Below are 23,355 nucleotides of genomic sequence, written 5' to 3' on the forward strand. Positions count from 1 at the left end.
ACAGCCACGCTTGGTATAACTTGTTATTCAGTGGCATCAGTGTGTGATTTGACCAGCAGGGTACCTCTAATAAAAACATAATTAGAAACACAACAAAGAAGATAATAGATGGAGCTCATCGGGAGCACAGTGTTGAAGTAGGATGCAGAAACCATAGTCACGCCCAGGACTTAAGTCTCGATTATATAATCTTCAGTCAAATTCTATTGGTGAAACCTTGGCTAGTGGACGACACCATAAGGACCATAAAATATTGTATGCCCCTATATCGAGCTCAACTGTATGAATTAACTTTGAGACCATCAGCAAAAGCCATAAAATATTATGTCTTCTTTTTCGAGTTATTCAACTGTAAATATAATTCAGGCAGACAGGGTAAGAGGAGGAAGTGGCGGAGCCGTAAAACAACACGCTTTGACACTAAATAAAAAAAAGTATCATTTTTATTGAAACAGCTACGAAAATACAGTATAGCTAATGTGATAAAGAGTCCTTTTATCTTTCGTGAAATCGTATAGTCTTTCAAAGACCTAGTATAGAGCATTGCGAGTCAGCAACGCGGATATCCTTGCATTTTTCGAAAATACAAGGCTGTGATAATCTACAGCAACCAAATTTGGCATGGTGAATAATAGGAAGATATAGGAGGAAAGAGGATCTGCACAGTCTGTTGCCATGGAATCAAATGTGCATATATTTGCATATAAATAAGAAAAAAAATCTCATGCGCACCCAAAAAAGCCCTCCCCCCTCAAAAGTCAAATTGTTGGCCCCTAAGTTAATACAAATCTAGCTGTGGTTTCGCTAGATAAAGAGATAAACAGTGCAAATCTCCTAAATACATCCATGCGCGTTATAAGCTAGATGCTAAGGTGATTTCAAGTTAAAATCCCATAAAATCCTTTGCAATCTGTCACGACTGCAAGATCTATCATGGGTTTCAAAAGCGTGAACCTGGACGATCAGAGTAAAGCTTTTAACTCGCGAATCTTTTTCCTTGCTTGATTTGAAGAACCCAAGCTGATATTTGGCTGAAGCTATTTATTTGCGACTCTTTTTCCTTCCCTGATTTGAAGAACCCAAGCTGATATTTGGCTGAAGCTATTTATTTGCGAATCTTTTTCCTTGTTTAATTTGAAGAACCCAAGCTGATATTTGGCTGAAGCTATTTATTTGCGACTCTTTTTCCTTCCATGATTTGAAGAATCCGAGCTGATATTTGGCTAAAGCTATTTATTTGCGACTCTTTTTCCTTCCATGATTTGAAGAACCCAAGCTGATATTTGGCTGAAGCTATTTATTTGCGACTCTTTTTTCTTGCTTGATGTGAAGAACCCGAACTGATATTTGGCTTAAGAGTTGTTATCACCCTGGTGGGACGCATATCTTCAAGAACATTTGTCCCTTAGAGTAATGCCTCAATTTCTTGACCTCATTTATGATTTTTTTTTTAGCTTGTGGATACTTCTCACGGCCGGTACAGGCCGGTTGAGGGGGCAACAGGTTAACACAAAATAGTATTCCTCTTATACACAATCTTTCTACAAAAATTTCGTTAAAACCCTTTATTACATACAAATAAATTTACATAGATCTGCAGTGTTGGTACAAAAGACGAGGACACTTGATTACAAGGATTGGAATTCTTGGTTTGCAGCAGGGCAGCACTGGCCGCCATGTTTGGGCTAATCAAGAGAATGTACATTTTTCCTTGTCGGGTTCTCCACCATTGCAAGCAAGTATATTGCTGGTTGATATTCAAATGTGGCAAACGAATTGTCAATATCTGTAGTTTCGAGTACACTTTGACCCAAGTAGTTCCTTATTTGATAAAAAATAGCTGTAAACATTGATTGTAAAAATCAACCCACCTCAAAAAATGGCGGACGAGAAATATTATGGATATAAGTTAAAGAAATGTTCTGATGCTAAGATTGGTAAGTATATATACGAAATCAAGCAAAAACAAATTCTAAAGAAATGTATTTCTCTAGACTAGTATCCAAAATTCTGTTGAACGTAGTCATTTCCACGGATCCAATTCCCAATTCACAAATACAGTTTAGAGACTAAAATTTGGGTTCTTGTGAAAATGAATTCTAAAATTAGACGTCTCATTAGAGCTCAGAGCGACGAATGTTTCGAGTTCGAAGTCACCCAAGGAGGGGTGAGTTCCTTCTGACAACCTGCATATTCAGGTGCCAATGGCTTCTCGATATTTGCTTCAAGTGTGTTTATGTCTTATAGGAAGTAGTCTGCAGATGGCTTCTTGGCGATCGAGGGCGTCCCTCGTACATCTTGGGGTGCGGCTTCAAATATCGTGAATTCCCTTTTCAGGTGTTCGTCAAGTTCCAGGATTGCTGCCACATTGCCGCATCTGCAACAGAATAGATAAAAGGTAACCTCACTAACCTCATTATCTGAACTGCTTGTGTTGATTTTATTTAATAACATTGACAGCTTTTGCGGCTGAATTACAGGTAGGGTCAGGTATAATAAATAATATAATAAATAATTTAATAAATAAATAAAAAATTCCTTATAATAATTTGGCATATTTGGCCGTGAAAAATTGTTGGAACCTGTAAGTAGCTTTCTTTAGAATGTACACTACATTCCTTGACACAAACCCTGTCTTTTATTAGCGGATACAGTGGATTGGCCTTCATGTAAGTAGGAAACGCTTGCACGTACTTTCCCGAAGATAGGTTCATAACAAGCTCAATCTGATGACAACTACAAGACACAAGTAACTCAACAACAGAAATTTAAAATCATGTTTTATATTTAAAAAGTATGCTGTTGAAAATTTGAAGAACACGAAAAAGTGTAAGTGTCACAAACACTTTTTCGTGTTCTTCAAATTTTCAACAGCATACTGACTTAGTTGTTGTTTCTGTGAAAATGTGGCTCAACAAGGGTTAATGGGAGTATTAGTTACCTGTAACAGTAGTTAGGAGCTGACCAGACAGTAAGAACAGTCTCGTTAAAGTGCCATTTGTAGCCTTCCATAACAAGTTGATGAGCTCGGCAAATCAGGTCAATGTCATTGGCTGCATTGTACTGAAAATCAAGCAACGCGTAAACAATCTCACAATCCCATTCGATAAAAAAGAATAAGTAATATGTCTGGTTGTTTACAATTTTGATTTATTTTAACGACTTTTTTGCGATATTGTAGACCAGTTCGCGAAGTTTCATGATGAACTGCCTATATTCTATGTTTGCTGATGGTACAATGGCAAGATTTTCAATTTCTTGCATCCTAAAATCTTACCTGAGCTACTACATCACTGCCGAACAGGTAACCTGCGCCTCTTGGACTAACGCCCCACCCCTGGATGTCTGCAGAGAAAATAAAAATAGTAAAAAAAAAACAGGTTGTAAGGCACACTTAAGCAACAAAAGTACAGGAAAATCTGGTTAATGTAAACCTCTATACTGAAAAGGTATAAACTTCAACTTCAGGCATGCTCTGATAAGATGAGTTATTATTTTTTTAGTTGTTCCCCCTACTCTGTGAAATATGCGAGAACGAAAAGCTACTGTAAATTCGCCAAACTTCCATCAGAAACTAAATTGAAGGAGAATGAGGACAAAGTCAATGTCAATCTAAAAAAAACACCTGAGTCTGTCTTCAAAAATGGCCAAACATTTGAGGTTTGTCTAAGAGATCCAGCCTACAGTAAGACAACTACTCTTGTTATGTATGGCAGCCATACTTACAGTATGCCTATCAGGCCCGCACCCAGGATTTTTCATGGGGGGGGGGGGGGGTGTGCAAAATCCTAAAAAGTGGACATAATTTTTCTGGGGGGGGGGGGGGGAGGGAATGAGTTCTCAGATAAAGATCTGACCATCCCCGAAAGAACAAAAAGGGATTTTTCTATGTGTTTGCAGTATCTCCATGGGACATTTATTGTCAGATCTGGCTACATACCAGAGTGATCTAGCTTATGCTTTATAGTTTTGTCTATAAATAGCAAGTCCATTGGAAACTGAAAGTGGACCCTCGCAGTTGTGGGGGGTGCGTTCGCACCCCCCCTGGGTAAGGGCCTGCTTATCACCTACAGTTGTACAATATTACTGTATTTACAGCGTGACCAGTAAAACCATGAACACCAGAGATACCTATTGAATATTTGTTCAGCCCAATCACTCATGAGATATTTTGAGGGTCAATTAAAGGTGTGTCAACCAGTTTCAGTGTCACTTGTTTTACCTTCAGGGTCAGACCATAACAGGTCACACATAGGGCCATCATGGGGGACCTCCTGTTTTCTGTCAATGCTGCGAATCTGAAAAAAATAACAGAAAAAAAAATTAGTGCAGTTTATCAGTTGGCTTGGGTGCCACCATCATGCCCATGGGGCTGGTCAGAACAAATCTTGTTCTAAACCCTCCCCATAGTATACAAAACATGACTATTTCTTATTCTTCTCTAACTTATTCTTATAGTCTATGCTTTTGTTGTTAAGATGACCATCTTGTCCCATTTTTCATTTTAGTGTTCATTTTGTTACTATGTTTTTCTGTGTATGTGTTTGTCTGTTAGTACTTCAATTTTGTATTTTTTTTATTTACTTTGATTTTCTGACCTTATCCACTCAGATTAGTTCATTTAGTTAGATAAGATTGTCGCTCTTACCTGGTCCAAAGTGCTTATTGATGGCGATAGACCACCATGTACACAGAAGACCTAAAATATAAACAACATGGTGTAAATACAAAAACATTAACAAACTCACATCCTAACAACATCACTCACTCTGTTGTCAATAATGGCCGATAAGCTGAGGTAGTCAAAGATTTCTGCACAGTATCTCCACACTGTTATTGAGCCATACTTCTTTAGACATTCATCATAAAACCCATAAACCTGTAGGGGAACATAAAATATGTAATAAGCAGTTAAGCATTTTACTAACTTATTAAATCATATTTGTTAATATCTAAGTTTTTTTTACCTGTGTAATTTGTCTGCTTTCATGATTTCCCCTAATAAGAGTTATTCTGTCTGGATAACGAACCTATTCACAAACGAAATCTGTTAAATTAATTTACTTTACAAGTGCACAAAAGATGACAGATCAATAACAACAGGAAAAAATAGGGAACAGGTTACAGACAGACCGATGGACATACAGCCTTACCTTAAGTGCTAACAGAAGTAAAAATGTTTCAACGCTGTAAAAACCTCTATCTACAAAATCGCCCATAAAGAGGTAATTTGTGTCTGGAACATCGCCTCCAACCTTAAACAAAAAAAAAAACACCATGGTGACACAGCAAACAAACACAATATGCACTTGTATAATGCTGTATACTGTACCTTAAAAAGTTCCTTTAAATCATAGAATTGCCCATGTATATCCCCACAGACCTGTGAAATACAATAACAAGGTATGTTTTAAACTGAAACATACAAAATGTACAATTGCACTCTTTGACTTCTCTCATGCCAAAAAGTAATTGCAATTTCATGAGCAGATGAATGAGGTGACATAATCACAAGAACCAATTGTCTAGTCATTCTTCAGTTTTGGTTGAACCAACTACAATAAAGAGATAGCTGCCAAATGATAATAGGGTAACTTTTTAGTGTAAAAATTCCCCCCAAATCCCTTTAGCTCGACATCCAGTTATTTAGTGACACAGATTTTGTTTGTTCAACCACTGAATTCTATTGTTTTTTCCTAAGAAAAAAAACTCACACAAAGATGTAAGAAAAAGAAATGTAACATCTGTAACAAGATGCTCCCTGGTGTGGCATTGTGAGGGAAATGCCACTGAAAAAACATAAGATCATGGTACCTATGGTACCTCACCGATGGTAAGATTTACGCTAAAATATCTCACATACTAAACACAGTTGAATCTTAGGTTTTACAGCTAGAAAACACTGACTATTAAACATAATAATTTGACCTAGATAATGAAATTTTGATGGTTAAGTCCGAGAGAAAACAATGGTTAGTAAGAAGTGTTGTGAAAACCCTATTATCAGCTGCTCTTACCTATTTTGGACACTCTGGCCCTATTATTATATAGCAAATTTTTTCGCAAAAAATAACAGGAAAATCATGCTTCATTTTCACTAAAATACAGCAGGCAATAATTGTTGACAAATGTGCTTTGCAAAAAGTCACAATAGAATTTAGTTTGAGACTTGTTCCCCGCTGTAGAAAACTATTTGAAACACATGCATCACGTACATGTTACAAACTGCACAGCAAAATGTGCTTTTGCATGGCAATCGCTCAAATATATGTTCAGTGTTTGGTGCCTTCAGGAACAGCAGTCAAACAGCATCCTGGGGAACCAACAACAAAATGGCGGATTCACCCAGCGACTTTCATTATTATCAGTGAATCTTGGATTTATTTACAGCCTCTTTTCCTCGCCTATCCAAGTCGAAGAGAGGATTTCAATCGCCATTTTGTGGTGCATCAAGAGTAAATTATTTCTAGTTTTGCAAAATAATAAACACTCGTAAAATACTTTTGAAAACATGTTTTCGGCATCTTTTCCTATTGTTCGAGATATTTATGATTTGTTTCGAGTGTCAGATAATAGGGCACTGTCTGATATAATAGGTACCACTACCTACACTAAAGTGTTTGGTGCTTACTCTTTAGTTTTATCAATTTTAATCTAAACATTTTGGATACATAATATAGTTATAAATCCCCTTTGAGCCACCCTGAATTCAACCTATCCTACTATAAAAACTGGAAGCAATTAAGCAAGCCAATCAAAGGTTGCTATGTAAGTAAATTCTTATATAATAAACTTACTGTAACTGGTGAGTCTACTCTTTGTACATTACTTTCTTCAACTAGGATTTCTCTGCAAACAACAAGGAACAACATAAAATACCATATATGTGTTAACATGGGTTATAGTGTGTTATGGCCTGGTTAAACATTGAAAGATGTTTATCACACATTGAATTAAACTTTGGCCTGAGCATGTTTGACGAGTTGGAAAAAATGTCAAAACATTTTGATAAAACACGAGAGAGCACACTTTTTCCCATTATGAATATGCGAGAGATCAAAGTGGTGCTTGTCCAGCTCTGATTTGATAAGAGAATGAAGCGTGCATAATATTTTGTTTAATGGCTGGCTTAACATCTGGATGTATTCTGGAAGCCAATAGAGTGCCTTTTTAGAGGAGCTAAACGGACAACATGCATATGTCAGATGACAGGAGCAAAAAATGGCAAAGTTCAAATTGTAAGGTCGTGTTAGCTTATATTCGCTTGATTTTTTGCATAGATGTTTTTTTTTGTAATATAAAACAAAATAAGCTTTAGTATTTTTTTTGGTAGATAATCTATTCTTGTGATATTGCAATTTTAATACTTTTGATTTTTCCGAAACTGCCAAATTTGGGCGAAATTGTTACTTTTTTCATGATCTATGACAACTATGCTCAATCATATCTCAAGAACAGATCATCTTCCAAAAAATACTAAAGCTTATTTTGTTTTATATTATGCAAGGAACCTCTAGGCAAAATATTAACAAAATGTAAGCTAACACAACCTTACAATTTTAATTTTGTCATTTTTTGCTCCTGTCAATGTCAGATGTGTGCTATAATATGTTATAATGTGTAAGTGGGTTACAGTATAGTGTTTATAGTTGTTAGAATGCCATGATGTGCTATTTTGTGCTCTAATGTGTTATAACATATAAGAATGTGCTATAATGTGGCCACTAAGATAATTAGTAGTAAGAAATTTACTCTATCAGTTTTAATTGATAATGGAGAAAACATAATGTAACAGTATTTTAATAAGTACCTGGCTTTTGCACATAGCTGTTTCACTTCCTTTTCTGTGATCAGTTCGCAGTTCCTGAGCTTTTCAATTTGTCTATAATCAGAAAAAATAATTCATTAGTCCCAATATTTAGTACTATGTTATGTAACAGTTAGTAGTAACTTATACTTCAAATTTCAGTTAACTTTTTTGTTGCTTTGATTGACTGTAACCCGTGTAAACGAAGAATTCACAGGGGCTAGTGATGGGTCCTTCGCCAAGACTAAACCAATAACCTTATACAACAACTGTCATCATTTTTCGTTTTACTCCGTTAACTTAAACCCCCGCTAACTCAAACTAATTTTCGTCTAATTTCAGATGTCGATTTGAAAGACTGGTTTGGACAACTTAAGAAAAGCTTAAACTCAAAATAAAAAGAAGATTCCATCTAAATTCCCATGTGAAAAACAGCAAACAACATACCTGTCCAAGTCGCTACAGTCCGCCATTGGTGAATTTATCCTAGTAATTTAGCAAACCACATGAATGCGTTAGTAACTTGACCAAACAAACTCTGAATTTTGGGAATCGCAAAGATGCGGTCAACTAATTTCACGTGGAAAAGAACCACGTTTCACGTCAATTCGAATAATTAAGAAGTAGACTTACTGTAATATTCTGTATTATTCTTCAGTACTATTAAGTTGTACAGTAAGGGCGTTATTTAGGCGTAAATAGTTCGCAATCTCTGCACGTTACATATAAAGCCAGGCAGCCATGATACTTCCTGTTCGCACATGCGTACTACCACCGACTACGTGCTCCCGCCATCTGCACGTGACGTCATCGGGAAAGTTTTGCATATTTTCAGGACAGAGGGAAGATAATACTTTTCTTGTAATAACATTTATTTTATATGTTTTACATGATTCTACATCCAATAGGACTTTTAGGGTCATATTTGTAATTTTCTTGATAGAAGAAAATATAATAAATTATTTAATCGAAATTTCAAATATGTGGGGTCCCTGTCTATATTATGTACCGCGCGGAGACAAAGTATCCTTGTTCGAAATGTATCGCGCGCCCAAAGACACAAATACAGTCGCTCACTGACCTAGACGCGGTCTTACGATGATTTAAGGCACGGATCTTTCGTAGTAAAATTGTGTGTTTATCTTGTGTCTGTGCACTGGTGGAAGTTGAGTGTTGTTCAAAATGGAGAGCAAAAGTTACACGATCCATGGAGTGAAAATCGATTTTCCTTGCCAGGCTTATCCAACTCAGCTATGCATGATGGATAAGGTAGATCCCGATCTTATTCTCTAGTACTACTGATTTCTCTCTAACTTAGATGACCTTCCGTAACACATACAGATAATGCGAGGTCTAGAGGGGCAGAAGAACTGTTTACTCGAGAGTCCTACCGGCAGCGGGAAAAGTCTTGCATTGCTTTGCTCCTGTCTCGCTTGGCAAGCGGCCGAGTACGGTAGGTTTTTTCAATAGAAGATACCGTAAAAGCTCTAACAATGCCCCAGGGGCTAGCGCACAAGCAGCTTGTAGGTAAATCAGGCCTTATAAACAAAAAGGGAATAGAGAAAGGTGGACAGAAGGTTCGATGGGTCAGTCATAAATTCATTAATTCGGTGTTAACCCATTGAACCCTCAATAGAAAACTGGGTGGCAATCTCACAACGAAATAAACGTAAATGGGTAATTTTGGGGCCGGAGTTGACAAATCTAAAAAGCTATACAATGTAGAGATGATGTAATTTCTTAAGTGTATTTGTTTTACAGAAAGGATAGCCAAACTAGAAGAAGAACAAAATGAAAAACCAGGTAAGTGTGTAAAGATAACTATGTACATAATAACAAAATACCATCCCATTTTTAATAATATTCTTACGCTACAGGCCCTAATGATTGCTGTGAGGTCACACCCACTCTTTCAATGGATTTACCAGAGACAACCATGGGCCTCACATCCTCCAGCTCTCCAGAGATGCATCATCCACAGATGGAAGAAGATGGGCCAAGTGAGATTACTATAGAACCTGCCGCTGATGATGATGATGACACAGATGATGACTTCAAGCCTCCTCTCAAGCGCTTCCGCACCCCTGGACCTATTCAGGTAACTATCATAATTTGGGATAAAAAGAGGAAATACAGTAGATGCACAAACAATTTAAATTAGTAGGAAATGCACATAACGGAAAGTTAGACTTGCTAGGCTTGTGTTCACAACTGCGGTTTGAGGGTTAAATTGGGTAAAATTCCAACTGAAACAATGTCCCATTCTCTACTCGGTCAGTGTTTAACTGAATGCTCCTTCCGTTATCGTTGTTGATGTTGTTTTGATAAATACTGTGCCAATCTTGCAGCCTGTTTCAAAACTAAGTGAAAGAAAAAGTCAAAGTTCTGGTAAAAAGGAACAAATGGACTGTGACCCTCCAAAATGGAACATGGAATTGACAAGAAATGACAGCTCCTCCAGTGAAACAAGCAAAGAGGCATGCTCTGATGATGTTAAGAAAAGCAAGGGGACACAAGCGCAAGAGAAGTAAGTCAGATCTGCTGAATAAATAGCTACATGTACTAGTGTTGAATGTTTTTAACATAGACTGTGCCTTTTAATAACCATTAAACATCTTGGTATCTCTTGGAGGAATAGACACCACCTTCCTTTTATGACTGTTAATCCTTAGAATTACAGAACTATCACCCCAAAGTACCCTCACCCTGATTACAGTTGAGCACATACAGTAAGCCCTACTCAGAGAACGATGGCCCTGTATAAGAAATGTTTGTCTTTTGAAGCAAGAAAGTCATGCAGGGGGGAATATTCTCGTCCAAATTATACAACTTTGGGTTGGCATAATATGGATGTGGATGATTTATCCACAAACATTTTATGCCCACCCAAAGTTACCGTATGTGTACTGAAGTTTACTTCTCCTGGCCACTGAACTCATACAGTGTGTTTGGTTTCATGTGATCAGGGTGCCAAAGATCTTTTATGGCACTAGAACACATAAGCAAGTGAGCCAGATGACAAGAGAGCTCAGCAAGACAGCATACAAACATGCCAGAATGTGTATCCTCTCCAGCCGAGAGCACTCCTGCATCCATCCACGTGTCTCGCAGAACAAGAACAAAAATGATGAATGCAAGAAGCTCAGAGATAACTCAGAGGTAATTTCTCAGGGACCAGTAGATGCTTGAATGACGGAAGAGAAAACACCATTAAATATAAATAACTCTTTCCATCTAAATGTGTGTATTGGCATCTGAAGATGATGTGATGGTGATTTTTATCATGAGAATGGTGATAGAGCTGGTGATGATGATGGTGATTTTTATCATGAGAATGGTGATAGGGCTAGTGGTGATGATGATTAATAGTAATAGTGGTGATGGAGGAAGTGAGATAATGATGATGAAAAATTATGGTGATAGCGCCATATATTTCATATTCTTTGGTTTCCAGGGTGAGTCATGCAGATATTATCACAAGGAAAGTGCAATTGGGTCTCAGTCTCAAATAAAGCACTTTGGCCTTGTTCAAGCTTGGGACATAGAGGATCTTACAAGGCTTGGAAAAAAGCTAAAGGTAAATACTTCTTTTTTTTTGTCCTACTTGTGACAAATGCGGATGAAAAACCCACACATATAAATAATTGTTTGTTTTACAGGCTTGCCCATACTATGGGGCCAGAGGGCTGATGAAAGATGCAGACATTATCTTCTGCCCATACAACTATCTTATTGACCCCAAAATACGAAAACAGGTACATAATATGAATGTTGTCGTCATTGGGGACCTATGAGGAAGACCTATAGGGAAATAGACATTAATAACTTGTTTTTTTAAACTTAATTTGTTGTTTTGTTCCCTAGATGGAGATAGATTTAAAAGATCAGATTGTGATTCTTGATGAAGCTCATAACGTGGAGGACTCCGCCCGAGATTCAGCCAGCCTGACACTTAGCATGACAGAGTTACAGGAGACACTGGATGACCTTGATAAACTAGGTAATGTTACGATGGCAACCTTGATAAACTAGGTATTGTTACCATGGCAACCTTGATAAACTAGGTATTGTTACCATGGCAACCTTGATAAACTAAGTATTGTTACCATGGTGGTCATTAAGAGGCACATTTTAATAATTAATGATTTACTGGGTTTTTTTTCAGTTTCCATGGGAATAATGCCTGATCATCACAGACCATTACACATTATGGTAAGTTGCTTTACATCAGCTATCCATGGTGCTATGTAGTATTGCTATGTAATATCACTTTTTAGAACATAAGAGGATTTCATATTGCTAATAAGTTTTTTTGTTGTTGTTGTATAGGTTGCCAGTATTATGAACTGGGTACATCATAATGAGGATAACATGACTGGAAGGGAGTTTGAAAGAGCTTGCAAGATCCTCTCTGGAAATGAAATCATCAAAGAACTGGAGGGGATTCAACTGACTGCTGCAACCATTCAGCTCTACCAGGTAATACAACATTGACATAAGATTTACCAGGTAATACAACATTGACATAAGATTTACCAGGTAATACAACATTGACATAAGATTTACCAGGTAATACAACATTGACATAAGATTTACCAGGTAATACAACATTGACATGAGATTTACCAGGTAATACAACATTGACATGAGATTTACCAGGTAATACAACATTGACATAAGATTTACCAGGTAATACAACATTGACATGAGATTTACCAGGTAATACAACATTGACATAAGATTTACCAGGTAATACAACATTGACATGAGATTTACCAGGTAATACAACATTGACATAAGATTTACCAGGTAATACAACATTGACATAAGATTTACCAGGTAATACAACATTGACATAAGATTTTCCAGGTAATACAACATTTACATAAGATTTACCAGGTAATACAACAATGAAATGAGCTCTACCAGGTAATACAAAGTGGCGTTGAGATTTACAAGGTATACAACATTGACATGAGATTTAACAGATAATACAACATTGACATGAGCTCTACCAGTTAATACAACATTGACATGAGATTTACCAGGTAATACAACATTGACATGAAATTTACCAGGTACTGCAGTACAGCATTGACATAGGCTCTACCAGTTAATACACTATTGACATGAGATTTACCAGGTAATACAACATTGACATGAAATTTACCAGGTACTGCAGTACAGCATTGACATAGGCTCTACCAGTTAATACAACATTGACATGAGATTTACCAGGTAATACAACATTAACATGAAATTTACCAGGTATTGTAGTGCAGCATTGACATGGGCTCTACCAGTTAATACAACATTGACATAAGATTTACCAGGTAATACAACATTGACATGAGATTTACCAGGTAATACAACATTGACATGAAATTTACCAGGTACTGCAGTACAGCATTGACATAGGCTCTACCAGTTAATACAACATTGACATGAGATTTACCAGGTAATACAACATTAACATGAAATTTACCAGGTATTGTAGTGCAGCATTGACATGGGCTCTACCAGTTAATACAACATTGACATGAGCTCTACCAGGTAATACAACATTGACATGAGATTTTCAAGGTAATACAACATTGACATGATATTTACAAGGTAATACAACATTGACATGATATTTACAAGATAATACAACATTGACATGAGGTTTACCAGGTAATACAACATTGACATGAGATTTACAAGGTAATACAACATTGACATGTGCTCTACCAGGTAATACAACATTGACATGAGATTTTCAAAGTAATACAACATTGACATGATATTTTCAAGGTAATACAACATTGACATGATATTTACAAGATAATACAACATTGACATGAGGTTTACCAGGTAATACAACATTGACATGAAATTCACCAGGTATTGTAGTACAGCATTGACATGGGCTCTACCAGTTAATACAACATTGACATGAACTCTACCAGGTAATACAACATTGACATGAGATTTTCAAAGTAATACAACATTGACATGAGGTTTACCAGGTATTGTAGTACAGCATTGACATGGGCTCTACCAGTTAATACAACATTGACATGAGATTTACGAGATAATACAACATTGACATGAGCTCTACCAGGTAATACAACAATGACATGAGCCTTACCAGGTAACAAAACATTGACATCAGGTTTACCAGGTAATACAGCAATAACATGAGCTCTACCAGGTAATACAACATTAGCTCTTCCAGGTAATACAACATTGACATGAATACAACAGAACACTTTTAATCCTGTTTTTGTCTCATTTTAGGGACATTTCCAGACTGCTTCAGACCCACAAAGGTAAAGATAATATACTAGCGTAAAACATCAGGTTAAAAGCCTTCTGATACTTTTTTGTTTCCAACTGGTTTCCAATAATTTAAGGTCATTTTTGAATTTTGAAATCAGTCTTTGCTGTTTGTATTGCTTTGAGTTATTTGGGTATCATTTCAGCTTAAAAGCCAACCTTGCCATTAAATTGTGTAAATAAAATTGATGCAAGGGGCAGGTCTTATTCCATTTTGATGAAATGTGCATTGCAGTGGTGCAAGTAATGTGTTGTCTCACTGTTTTCCACCAGGACTCAAGAGTTTAATCTTTCCATGACATCACACACAATCACCGTCCTAGAGGGGCTGTTTCTCATGTTCCAGTACTTGTTCAGTAATGGTCAGAAGTATGTAGGGGATTACAGGTATGTCCCTCCCTTAACTTGTGGATATGGATGGGAGAAGTCAGTTCCTTCACCTGTGACCTGTTTTGCAGTGGTTAGAATTATATTGGATAAATAGTGGATTATGGCCATCCTATCATTTTCCAATTTGTGACAAAAGAAATACATTCCAAACTTGTTATTATGGTAAATTTCTGTGTTTATGTACTGGTACCATTTATCCTTTAAAGGGTCACAATTTTAAAGACTGCAGAAACTGTGCGGGATAATAACTTGGTGAGTCAATTGCAATAATGCCCTAATCTATATCCCTAGTTTGAAATAATTTTAACCTACAACCTATAATCTACTAATACTATGTTATGTTGGAGATACAAGTCTATGTGTTTAAAGCAGCTTTGCTGGTCCCTGTTGTCCTGACTAAATCTCCTTTTCTCTGAAAACAGCCAGGAGGATGGAGGAGATCAGGCGCTAGTGAGTACAGCAACTTGTACAGTAGAACTACTAGTCACTGTACATAAATAAATCTTTTAAGTATTTTACTTACGCAACTGGTGACTGAAATTTGACATTGATTTTCGCTAGGTTTCCGCAAGGAATGGACCTACTCTCTGAATTTTTGGTGCTTCAACCCTGCTGTGGTAGGATAAAAATATTTATTCATTTCATGGTCCATTACAATGACTCTCTGCAAGGCAGGTAAAAAAGAGTCCAGTTCAGTGTTCTATGCCCTGTTTGGAAAAAGTCAACCTATAACAACTAGTTTTAAGTGGTGATCACTACATACAGTAAATGTATGTAACAAATAATATTTCTGCTGCTTCCTATCATACTTTTCATACCAGGCAAATAAAAACCAGGTAGAAACCCCAGGAAAAAGAGAATCCTGCAATGGGCACACTCTATTTAAACTTATTTTCTCATTACTAATTGCATTCCAGGTGTTCTCTGAAGTTGGTGCAACCACCCGTTCCATCATCTTGACATCTGGGACACTGTCTCCCATGGGTTCATTCGCCTCTGAGCTTGGTGTGGACTTCCCCATCAAGCTTGAGGCTAACCATGTGATTGCAGACTCACAGGTAAGAGATATGTCACACTAGTGGCTCATCCATCTTGCCTTACATTACAAACTGTCACCCACTGATTTGTGTTACTGCTGTGCTGCAGGTGTGGGTAGGCACATTGTCTGTTGGCCCTACTGGATCTATTGTTAATGCCACTTACAAACATACAGAGGTACAGTAACCAGCTCAGTTATCACCATCTTCATTATTTGCCGTCATCATCCCCATCTACTACTATCTACCAGCTTTACTGTGATCGGTACTGTAAGGATATCTACCTGCTCTCTTACCACCACTAGATCACTATTATATCTCCAACTATGTTGTTTTTCATAGTTTTCACATTCCTAGACCTGTTTCATTGACACTCTTGCCATGAGTGTTACGATCACCTCAGCCTTTGCTTCCACATTTATCATTTTGTTCCCTTTGTCTTGGGGCAGACCTTCTCATTCCAAGATGAAATAGGAAGAATCATTCATAGTGTCTGCCAGGTGAGTAAAACTTCTGGTATCATTTTGGTTGCCATGCACTCCACAAGGATGCATATCCTGGTCTAACTGGCAACTGACAGAGATCATCGCATTGAATTTGACAAACAATGTCTGCTTGCTCATTTCTGTCTGTTTTCAGAATGTCCCACATGGTGTTTTGGTGTTCTTTCCTTCATACAGTATGATGGAGAAACTCTGCAAGCGCTGGCAGGTATGCTAGGTCAGGTCACTTGCATCAATTAAATGGCTGGTCCATGATGATGTTTCTCTTTTCCAGTCCACGGGTCTGTGGCGGCAGTTGTTGCAGCTCAAGGTGGTGGTCAAAGAGCCTCGCAGTGGTGGAAAATCAGGTGAGACCCCCTCCACCCTCTCTTTCATACCCTGCAACCCTCCCCATCCTCCCTCCCTGCAACTCCCTGCAACCCCCTTCACCCTCCCTACAACCCTCTTCACCCTTTGTGCATCCCTTCCCCAACCCTCCCTTTATCCCTCCACCCTCCCTCAATGCAACTCTACCCACACTCCCTGCATCTCCCTCCACCCTTCGTGCATCCCTTTCCCAACCCTCCCTTTATCCCCCCACCCTCCCTCAATGCAACCCTATCCACACTCCCTGCATCCCCCTCCACCCTTCGTGCATCCCTTTCCCAACCCTCCCTTTATCCCTCCACCCTCCCTCAATGCAACCCTATCCACACTCCCTGCATCCCCCTCCACCCTTCGTGCATCCCTTCCCCAACCCTCCCTTTATCCCTCCACCCTCCCGCAATGCAACCCTATCCACACTCCCTGCATCCCCCTCCACCCTTCGTGCATCCCTTCCCCAACCCTCCCTTTATCCCTCCACCCTCCCGCAATGCAACCCTATCCACACTCACTGCATCCCCCTCCACCCTTCGTGCATCCCTTCCCCAACCCTCCCTTTATCCCTCCACCCTCCTTCACTGCAACCCTATCCACACTCCCTGCATCCCTTTCCCAAACCTCTCTTTATCCCTCCACCCTCCCTCAATGCAACCCTATCCACACTCCCTGCAACCCCCTCACTACAAGCCCTCCACCTTTTTTTCAACAAGTTTCTTCACCCTCCCAGCAACCTCCACCACTCCCCTTCTTTCTGGATATATATTGGCATCCTCTATTGGGAATGGCAGAGATGAAGCCATGTGGCTACCCACTCACTACTGCCTCAGGAATGGGTCCCCCATATTGTCTCAATGCGTTATTAGGGGATGCCCTGTTGGTAAATATAGTCAATTAAGCTCTAGTTTGACCATTTTGGGTGATAATATCAATGTTCTTGTTTCAGTCTGTAAGTGCTCATCGTAAATTATATTACCTCTTTCCACAGAATTTGACAGCACCATGCATGAATTCTATAAAGCCATCCGGTTGAGTGAAGGCTCTGAGGAAGTTGAACAAGGTATATTCGTTACTTGCTGTCTTGCATGTCATGTCATGTTTTGCTTCTTCTTCTTTTTGTATGTTGTTGTCAGTGTGAATAAACATTTGTTGTTGTTGTTGAGAGCTTGTGCTGGTGGGAGAGAGAGGGGGCCCTGATGACTTTGTTATGTTTGCTGTGTTTGGGAGAGGGTTTCCCTTGATACAGTAATAGGATTATAGGGTTGATATCACCATTACTTGCTGCGTTACATAAAACTTTTGCTTTACCCCTTCAGATTCTGATGACTCAGATAGTGAGGAGAGTGGGAATGGAGCCCTGTTTTTAGCTGTTTGTCGTGGCAAAGTCAGTGAGGGGCTGGACTTTGCTGATAATAATGCAAGAGCCGTTATCACAGTAGGTTATCGTACATTTCACCAGCATCATAAAGTAATTAGTTATAGAGACAATTTCATTTTGTTTATCCTTTCTATTTTTTTTAAATTTGACAGGTTGGAATTCCTTTCCCAAACACAAAAGATATCCAGGTAAGAACTAAGTCTTGGTTAGACACTGATTATTTGGATGTTTTGATATCATTGATGGCAGTGCCCTGCATCTAACATCCCATTAAACCCTGCTATTACTAACATGGCTCAAAATTTTACATAAACTGTAGCCATCAACATGAGCAAAAAACGGCAAAGTTCAAATTGTAAGAACGTGTTAGCTTATATTCGCTTAATTCTTTGCATAGATGTACCTTGTGTAATATAAAAGAAAATAAGCTTTAGTATTTTTTGGTAAATAATCCGTTCTTGAGATATTGCAAAGACTGTTGTAAAACTCTTGATTTGTCTGAACTTTCCCAATGTGGGCGAAATTGCTTCTTTTTTCATGATCTATGGCAACTTTGCTCAATCATATCTCAAGAATGGATCATCTTCAAAAGAAAAACTAAAGCTTATTTTGTTTTATATTATGCAAGGAAAATATAAGCTATCACAACCTTACAATTTTAATTTTGCCATTTTTTGCTCCTGTCGTAGCCATTTTAATCAATATTTATTATTTAATTGTCCTACTGTGTCCGTGAATGTAGGTTGACTTGAAGCGCAAGTTCAATAACCAGCATGCACGCACAAGAGGTCTTCTTAATGGCAGTGAATGGTATGAAATCCAGGCCTTTCGTGCACTCAACCAGGTACATTAGTGGTGGTTATTAGTAAACGGTTTTATTCCTATTTGATTATCCATATATAAGCGGGTTATCAAAATTGATAAACCTAAAGATTGTAATTTTTAAATTCCAGGCTTTGGGGAGATGCATCAGACATAAGTAAGTAGTACCTTAAATATGAACATGACTCAACTTTCTGGTTACCTAATGGAATGAATTTCATAGGAAGGACTGGGGAGCCATTTTATTGGTGGACGAGAGATTCAGCAAGTCAGAGAGATATAGCAACAGTAAGTTATCTCCATTCTCCTGATGCAGCAGCAATTTAAGTTCTCCTACATTTGATGTAACTTGTAATGTGATTCTAAGTGTGCAGCTGGAGTATGTAAATATTCCATAATTGCTCAAACAAGTGCGTCCTTTGAATAAACACCTTTGCCCAACCATGTTGCACAGCGCTTATTCAAGTAGTTAGGGTCTATTATATAGTGGCTCGGCCTGTTAGGTGGCGATTGGCGAATGGCAGTTAATGGATAAATGGGCAAATAGCAGTTAATGGATAAAGGTTACCAATGCTTGGCCCTGACATTGCTGGACTCTATTTAACACCTTTAATTTTACGAATAGTTAGTACCCATAAGCCATTTACCACCATTCGCCATTTGCACTGATAACCTTTTGTGAAATAGGTGTATATTAATGGGTTTATGTTATATAATGGCTTCGCCTGTTTCAGGTATATCCAAATGGGTTAGGAGACGTATCAAACACTACAATCACTTCCCTTCAGCACTGGATTCACTCAAGACGTTCACAGAAGCTAGGAAACTCGACCCTTTTCCAGACAAATCTCCCTTAAGCTTAAAACAGCCATCGACTCCAGCGTCTAGTGGCCTTCACATGGTGGACAATACCAGCATGCCGTCAACACTAACGCCACTTAAACCAGAGCAACAGACACCATCAGCTAGAGCCATTTCTCCAATAGGTTTAGCCATCAAGTCAGAAGGCTCTCCTTTTGTTGGTACAGAAGCACAAAGCCGACAACAAACCAGCACACCCCTGACATCTAACATCACGAGTAAGCTCCAGGGAAATATCCCACCTGTAAATCAGGCCAGTATGCATGAAGGGACAGTGCAGCATAAGTATTGCATAAACCAGATTCAATCACCCCTTGCCGTCAATCCAGGTCAGCTAGTAGTACCGAGGGCTGAAGGCATGGTCCAACAGATCACACAGGTGGTGCAGAGGGAGCCGGCAGGAGCGACTATCCGACTCCTGGTGCCTTCATCCATGATACAGAATGGTCAAACGATTATCTTACCCCAGGTAGGAAATCAAGGAAGACCTGTGATGTTGACTCCACAGCATGTTGGAGGTCCATATGTCCAGGTATTACCCGGAAACAAGGCAGGTACTTCTGGTAGCCTACAAGTTGCACACACCATCTTGAATAATGGCCAGAAAATACCATTGCTTGCTAACCAGGTAAAACCTGGTGTAATACCATTGGTCAATCAGACAGGACCTTCAGTGGAGACATCTAACAACCTGCAGGGAGTTAAAGAAGAGCAAGTGGTAGGTACTACAAACCAAATGGGCACCCGAGCACAGTGCCATGTAGCAGCTCCAGCTTCTACAGCAGTGATTACAAATCCTCTTCAGCAAGTGGGGACAGAGCCTGCAGTATATATGCAGAAAGGTACTGCAGCCCAAAGCAGAAACAGTTTAGTTGGGAGCACGAATACAGCTAGTAGATCAGCATCAATTACTGGGTCTCAAAGTACAGTTGACAGATCTGCATCGACGGCTAGGTCTCATATTACAGTTGACAGATCTGCATCGACGGATGGGTCTCATATTACAGTTGATAGATCTGCATCGACGGATGGGTCTCATATTACAGTTGATAGATCTGCATCGACGGCTGGGTCTCATATTACAGTTGATAGATCTGCATCGACGGCTGGGTCTCATATTACAGTTGACAGATCTGCATCGACGGCTGCGTCTCATATTACAGTTGACAGATCTGCATCAACGGCCGGGTCTCATATTACAGTTGACAGATCTGCCTCAATGGCTGGGTCTTATAGTACAGCGGGCAGATCAGAATCTCATCTTACACAACAATCCACGCCATTATTTGAGGCTACCCGGTATGTCCCAAGACATGAGGCAGAGGATCCTGAAGACATTGAAATGCAAGATGCTCCGTGCCCTTCGTCACCTTCATTATTCTCAGAACCTACCTCTCCACTGTGTGACGATGACACTGAAGTTGGTGTAAAGAAAGAGAACCAGAAAACAGTAGTGAAGAGAAATAAAACATTTGGTGGTTCAACAACACGAAGTATTTTCCGTAAGACAACACCCACACCATCTGAACATGAAAACCAAACAGAGAAAAGTGAAGTCGCCAAGAATCTCCACCAAGGAGAGACAAATAGTGTGATGAAGCCTAACCTGAGGAGAGCTACACGAAACACAAGGACAGCAGCCAAAAGAAGAGCATTGGATGCGACAGAAGAGGGAGATGTGAGTGAGGCGGGGGAGTCTACATTGTACTGTTCGTATTGTGGGTCACTTCTTTTAAAAGGTAAGAACAAACGATAATAATGAAAAAAATAAGCAAAAGTATTTACCGAATGAGTTGTTCCAGCTTTTTATATCAACACAGAATAAGAAAGCCTTAAAAAAAACACGCCACAGGATTCCTGATGATTAAAAGCAAAATATTTCCTGCATACCATAAAGATCTAATCGAAAAACATTCCTCATGTTGAGATTTTGTTCTATAGGTAAAATTGATAAGCAAACCATTAATCAGAAGGAAATCACAAGCTTGTGTGCTGAGCGGGCACCAGCCTGGAAAAAACGAAATGGAAGCAGGAAGAGACGTCGGGATTCGGGCGGTCATCGGGAGATGTATATTGTCTCGGATGCTGATCAGATCACTTTGCGCGCACTTTTACCTGGTCAGGAGCTCAACAATAAATGTAAGTATACCAGGTTAATTAATATCATTAAGCCTATTAAATTAACTTATTGGCTTGTACAATGAAGTAGTCCTATCTTTTGTTTCAATCACTGGACCCACAAGACTGGAATTTCCGAGTGGAACCAGCCCTATTGCGAAAAAAAAAATACTGAACCTTGGTGTAATGGTAATGAAATGGTTCCTTTCTTTGTTGTGCACAAGTGGCATAAAATTGATTTTGGTCGCAGTTGCATTATAGTGGAACCTTCCCATTTCAATGGACACAGCAGCTTTTGAGAAAGTGTATTGTGGGACATCTCGGCCTGGAAGATGGTGACCAGAAATGTACAGTTGCTCATTCAAATCCATGCTGATTGCAGGTTCTGGTATGAACGCTGTTTATTTAGCTGGAGCGGGCATGCTGTATGTTCCTCAACTGTGCAAAAGCTGTCCTGAAAGTTCTGGCCACCCAGTTGGATTAGAGGCTATCTCTGTTCATCATAATTCTGAGAATGTCCCACCGTCAAGACAGGTAAGATGTACAAGGGTGACTGGTTATTGGCAACCATCTGAAGTCCTTACAGGGGCGGTAAGGGTTATTTTTGTGATCCGTGAACGGCTTTTTTTGTTTATCGTGAATCGTGAAAAGGATAAATTGAAAACCGTGATCCGAGATTGCTTATACCTTGGCCGTGATTCGTGAATGGCGAAATTTGATCAGCGTGAATCGTGATCTATGCTCTTTAAAAATTGTGAATCGTGATTTCCGAGTAAAGATTGATCCTTGTCGTCAGTTTGTCAGTTTATCGTTAAACGTGATTTCCGATTTTTAAAAATCGTGAAACCTGCAGGGACCTCCCTCCCACTCTTACCGCCCCTGCCGTAAGGCAACCTGTTGACGACTTGGGATGGTTGCTTGATTATTCTTTTCATAAATATAGTTTTCTGATATTGTTTTCAAAGTCTGCAGAGAAAGCACATCAAAGAAATGTATGGATCTATTCTGCACGGAAATCTGATTTGAGTTTTGCGAACAAAGCAATACTTCCGCTGCAATCGTATTAAATTGGTTACATAATAGCCACATTCCTGTACAAGCAGAGATGTGGGAAATTTTTGACAAACAGAGTAAAAATAAAACATGGCCTGCGCAATTACTAAACTTGATTTCCAGCTCGTTTCCATGTGCCCGGAGGACAATGAGGCCTAGCACCTTTTTCAAATAGAAAAAAAATCCACTTTCTAATAATCCCATTTTATTGAAAGCTCTATTTTCAATAAAACAAAATTTTTCTCAATAAAAAATACTTTACTTATACTAAACTATCAATACATTTACTAATAAATACTTTGACAGAATATTATCATGTGCAAGTATTGAAGTTTTTTTTTTCTATTATAGATCTGGCTGTTTTGTGAGTCCGTTCAATTGACCATGAATGACTGATTCAATGCAGAAGGCAGTGTGGATCAACCAATAACCTTGGTTCATTTGCATTGCAGATCAGATGATAACTACAAGAGCCAATATGAACAAAAAAATCATTCTTATAAAAGTCTGAAAAAAGTATTTTAGAATAGATAAATGATGTTGATTTTTATCGGTTATGTACAGCTTAACAAAAAAATCCTATGAGATAGCATTTTATTGAATAAGACTAAAAATACAATAAGTGTTAATGTTATGAAATTAAAAGAAATGGTATAATGTTAAGGAACACCAAAGTTTCTTTTAGAATGTAGTTGGCTCTTTCTGTAT

At 38.7% G+C, this 23,355-nt stretch overlaps 2 protein-coding genes across 2 annotated transcripts; one reads left to right on the plus strand and one right to left on the minus strand.

Annotated features, from left to right (window-relative positions):
• Positions 1 to 1,550: 1,550 nt before the first annotated feature.
• On the minus strand, positions 1,551 to 8,593 carry LOC5522251 (serine/threonine-protein phosphatase 4 catalytic subunit). Its single transcript, XM_032367767.2, has 13 exons — positions 8,441 to 8,593; positions 8,255 to 8,293; positions 7,811 to 7,882; positions 6,798 to 6,849; positions 5,333 to 5,383; positions 5,154 to 5,255; positions 4,968 to 5,030; positions 4,769 to 4,879; positions 4,649 to 4,699; positions 4,223 to 4,298; positions 3,278 to 3,345; positions 2,942 to 3,063; positions 1,551 to 2,377 (listed from the first exon to the last, which is right to left on the minus strand). The coding sequence occupies exons 2-13, from the start codon at positions 8,278 to 8,280 to the stop codon at positions 2,242 to 2,244; spliced, it is 930 nt and encodes a 309-aa protein (XP_032223658.1). The 5' UTR covers positions 8,281 to 8,293; positions 8,441 to 8,593; the 3' UTR covers positions 1,551 to 2,241.
• A 227-nt stretch (positions 8,594 to 8,820) lies between these two features.
• On the plus strand, positions 8,821 to 23,310 carry LOC116604833 (Fanconi anemia group J protein homolog). The gene is made up of 31 exons (XM_048726649.1): positions 8,821 to 9,076; positions 9,149 to 9,260; positions 9,569 to 9,610; positions 9,685 to 9,905; positions 10,156 to 10,334; positions 10,774 to 10,966; positions 11,262 to 11,384; positions 11,467 to 11,562; positions 11,672 to 11,807; positions 11,973 to 12,019; positions 12,137 to 12,286; positions 14,087 to 14,118; positions 14,399 to 14,512; positions 14,722 to 14,767; positions 14,938 to 14,965; positions 15,077 to 15,132; positions 15,433 to 15,573; positions 15,662 to 15,730; positions 16,002 to 16,052; positions 16,192 to 16,263; positions 16,330 to 16,402; positions 17,404 to 17,475; positions 17,732 to 17,850; positions 17,946 to 17,981; positions 18,536 to 18,637; positions 18,747 to 18,772; positions 18,839 to 18,903; positions 19,350 to 21,215; positions 21,418 to 21,615; positions 21,977 to 22,128; positions 22,999 to 23,310. The coding sequence occupies exons 1-31, from the start codon at positions 8,990 to 8,992 to the stop codon at positions 23,041 to 23,043; spliced, it is 4,749 nt and encodes a 1,582-aa protein (XP_048582606.1). The 5' UTR covers positions 8,821 to 8,989; the 3' UTR covers positions 23,044 to 23,310.
• The last annotated feature ends 45 nt before the right edge of the window (positions 23,311 to 23,355 follow it).

Source organism: Nematostella vectensis, chromosome 4 (genome assembly GCF_932526225.1).
Source record: "Nematostella vectensis chromosome 4, jaNemVect1.1, whole genome shotgun sequence".
Classification (NCBI taxonomy): Eukaryota; Metazoa; Cnidaria; class Anthozoa; order Actiniaria; family Edwardsiidae; genus Nematostella; species Nematostella vectensis.

What these genes read in the sequence shown, in the direction of transcription:
- LOC5522251 (XM_032367767.2), bottom strand. Translation starts at nt 8,280, where the DNA reads ATGGCGGACTGTAGCGACTTGGACAG. An exon ending in GAGTAGACTCACCAGTTACA is followed by an intron (nt 5,384 to 6,797) that starts GTAAGTTTATTA and finishes TGTATTTCACAG; the next exon opens with GTCTGTGGGGATATACATGG. An exon ending in AAAGCAGACAAATTACACAG is followed by an intron (nt 4,880 to 4,967) that starts GTAAAAAAAACT and finishes GTTCCCCTACAG; the next exon opens with GTTTATGGGTTTTATGATGA.
- LOC116604833 (XM_048726649.1), top strand. Translation starts at nt 8,990, where the DNA reads ATGGAGAGCAAAAGTTACACGATCCATGGAGTGAAAATCGATTTTCCT. An exon ending in ACCCCAAAATACGAAAACAG is followed by an intron (nt 11,563 to 11,671) that starts GTACATAATATG and finishes TTTGTTCCCTAG; the next exon opens with ATGGAGATAGATTTAAAAGA. An exon ending in TCAGGAGCTCAACAATAAAT is followed by an intron (nt 21,616 to 21,976) that starts GTAAGTATACCA and finishes TGCTGATTGCAG; the next exon opens with GTTCTGGTATGAACGCTGTT.